At 34.4% G+C, this 1,847-nt stretch overlaps 1 protein-coding gene across 1 annotated transcript in view; it reads left to right on the forward strand.

Moving 5' to 3' along the window:
* Positions 1 to 1,093: 1,093 nt before the first annotated feature.
* The window catches only part of LOC149130410 (SCAN domain-containing protein 3-like), a 1,533-nt gene continuing 779 nt past the window's right edge, over positions 1,094 to 1,847 (forward strand). The window contains exon 1 of the mRNA XM_089345096.1: positions 1,094 to 1,847. This exon is cut by the window's right edge and continues 779 nt beyond it. Within this exon, the coding sequence (XP_089201222.1) occupies positions 1,167 to 1,847 (681 nt within the window). The 5' untranslated portion in view covers positions 1,094 to 1,166.

Below are 1,847 nucleotides of genomic sequence, written 5' to 3' on the forward strand. Positions count from 1 at the left end.
ATATAATTATGCTCCATTAGCATTTCGTCCGTCTTTACTTTCTGAGTTCGAATGCTGCCGAGGTCGACTTTGCCATTTATCCTTTCGGGACCGATAAAATAAGCATCAGATGAGTACTAGGGACGAAATTGCTGTCCTTCTATCAAAATGTGAAATCAACATTTTCATTTTTTCCCCTCAATATTATTTAACTTGTTTCTCTGACAATGATTAAAAGAACGATCGAATATTTCTTGCTTGAACATGTTATTTCTCTTGCATCAATAAACATTTTCTCCGCCTCTTTAGATATTCATTTTGCTCGCGGGTTTATTTAATGTCGTGGCAGATGTATCATTTTTCCATGGTAACGCGTCACTTCTGATCAATGAACCTTTCAGGATTATGCATGCAAATGTACATAATTGTGTGTGTGTTTGTGTGTGTGTGTTTGTGTGTTGGTGGGTGTATACCAACGGAACAAAAAGCTCTTTCTGCCTCGTAGGTCTATAAAGCCTGTTTCCTATATTTTGTTGCTTATATATTCCCCCACACCCGCTAATCTATCTATCTATCTATCTATCTATCTATCTATTTAACTGCCTTTTCTTTCTGTGTATATATATGTACACACACACACACACACACACACACACACACACACACACACATATATATATATATATATATATATAAATATACACACATATATATATATATATATATATATATATATATAAATATGCACACATATATATATATATGTATATATATATATATATATATATATATATATATATATATATATAGCGAGAGAGAGAGAGAGAGAAAGAGAAAGAGAGAGAGAGAGAGAGAGAGAGAGAGAAGGAGTGGTTAGGTAGATACATACATACATACATACATACATAGATTAGACTATTGGAGAGCAACTGATTAAACCTGCTATCTCAATATTCTTAAAAACTGTATTACAAAAAGATGATGGAGATATCAGGACTATGCCACTCAGTAATAACACTGTCTCGAACAGAATAGATGAAATGGGGCAAGATGTTGAAAGCCAGCTCATTGAGAAATTAAAATTGCGTAAGTTTTCATTACAAATGGACGAATCCACAATCCGGGACAGTGAGGCTCTGTTATTGACTTATGTGAGGTATATTGACCACGAGGAGTTTCAGGAAGAGATGCTGTTCTGCGAATCGTTTGAAACCACCACAACTGCAAATGATATTTACATCAAAATCAAACATTATTTGGATGCAAACAAAATACCAAAGGAAAACTTACTGGCATGTGCGGCAGACGGTGCACCTGCCATGATGGGCAAGAATACGGGATGCTTAAAAATGATGAAGGATGAAAATCCAAACATGTTGACTGTCCATTGTGTAATACACCGAGAAAACTTGGTTGCCAAGAAATTGTCCCCTGTTCTTAACAAGATTCTTCAAAGTGTGATCAAGTGTGTCAACAGCATTAAAAGAAATTCTAAATCTGAACGTCTTTTTAAGCAGTTTTGTATAAATCAAAGTGCCGAACATGTTCGATTATTGCTTCATACAGAAGTAAGATGGCTATCAAGTGGAAACTGCTTAAAGAGGTTCATGGAATTATTTGATCAGATTAACGACTTTCTTAGTGATAAATGTGAAATGAAATTGCTGTCAACAACGGATGGAAAAGCATTTGTCGGTTATTTGACAGACATATTTGAGAAACTTGGAAACTTGAATAAACAACTTCAAGGTGCAAACATGACACTTATTGATGCAAAAGCAAAGATTTTTGGATTTATTACAGCTCTCGAATTATGGAAAAAGAAATTTTCCAAAAGAAATTTCAGTGAACCTTACTGGTTGAGTAAA

Source organism: Octopus bimaculoides, chromosome 29 (genome assembly GCF_046866305.1).
Source record: "Octopus bimaculoides isolate indiv1 chromosome 29, ASM4686630v1, whole genome shotgun sequence".
NCBI lineage: Eukaryota > Metazoa > Mollusca > Cephalopoda > Octopoda > Octopodidae > Octopus > Octopus bimaculoides.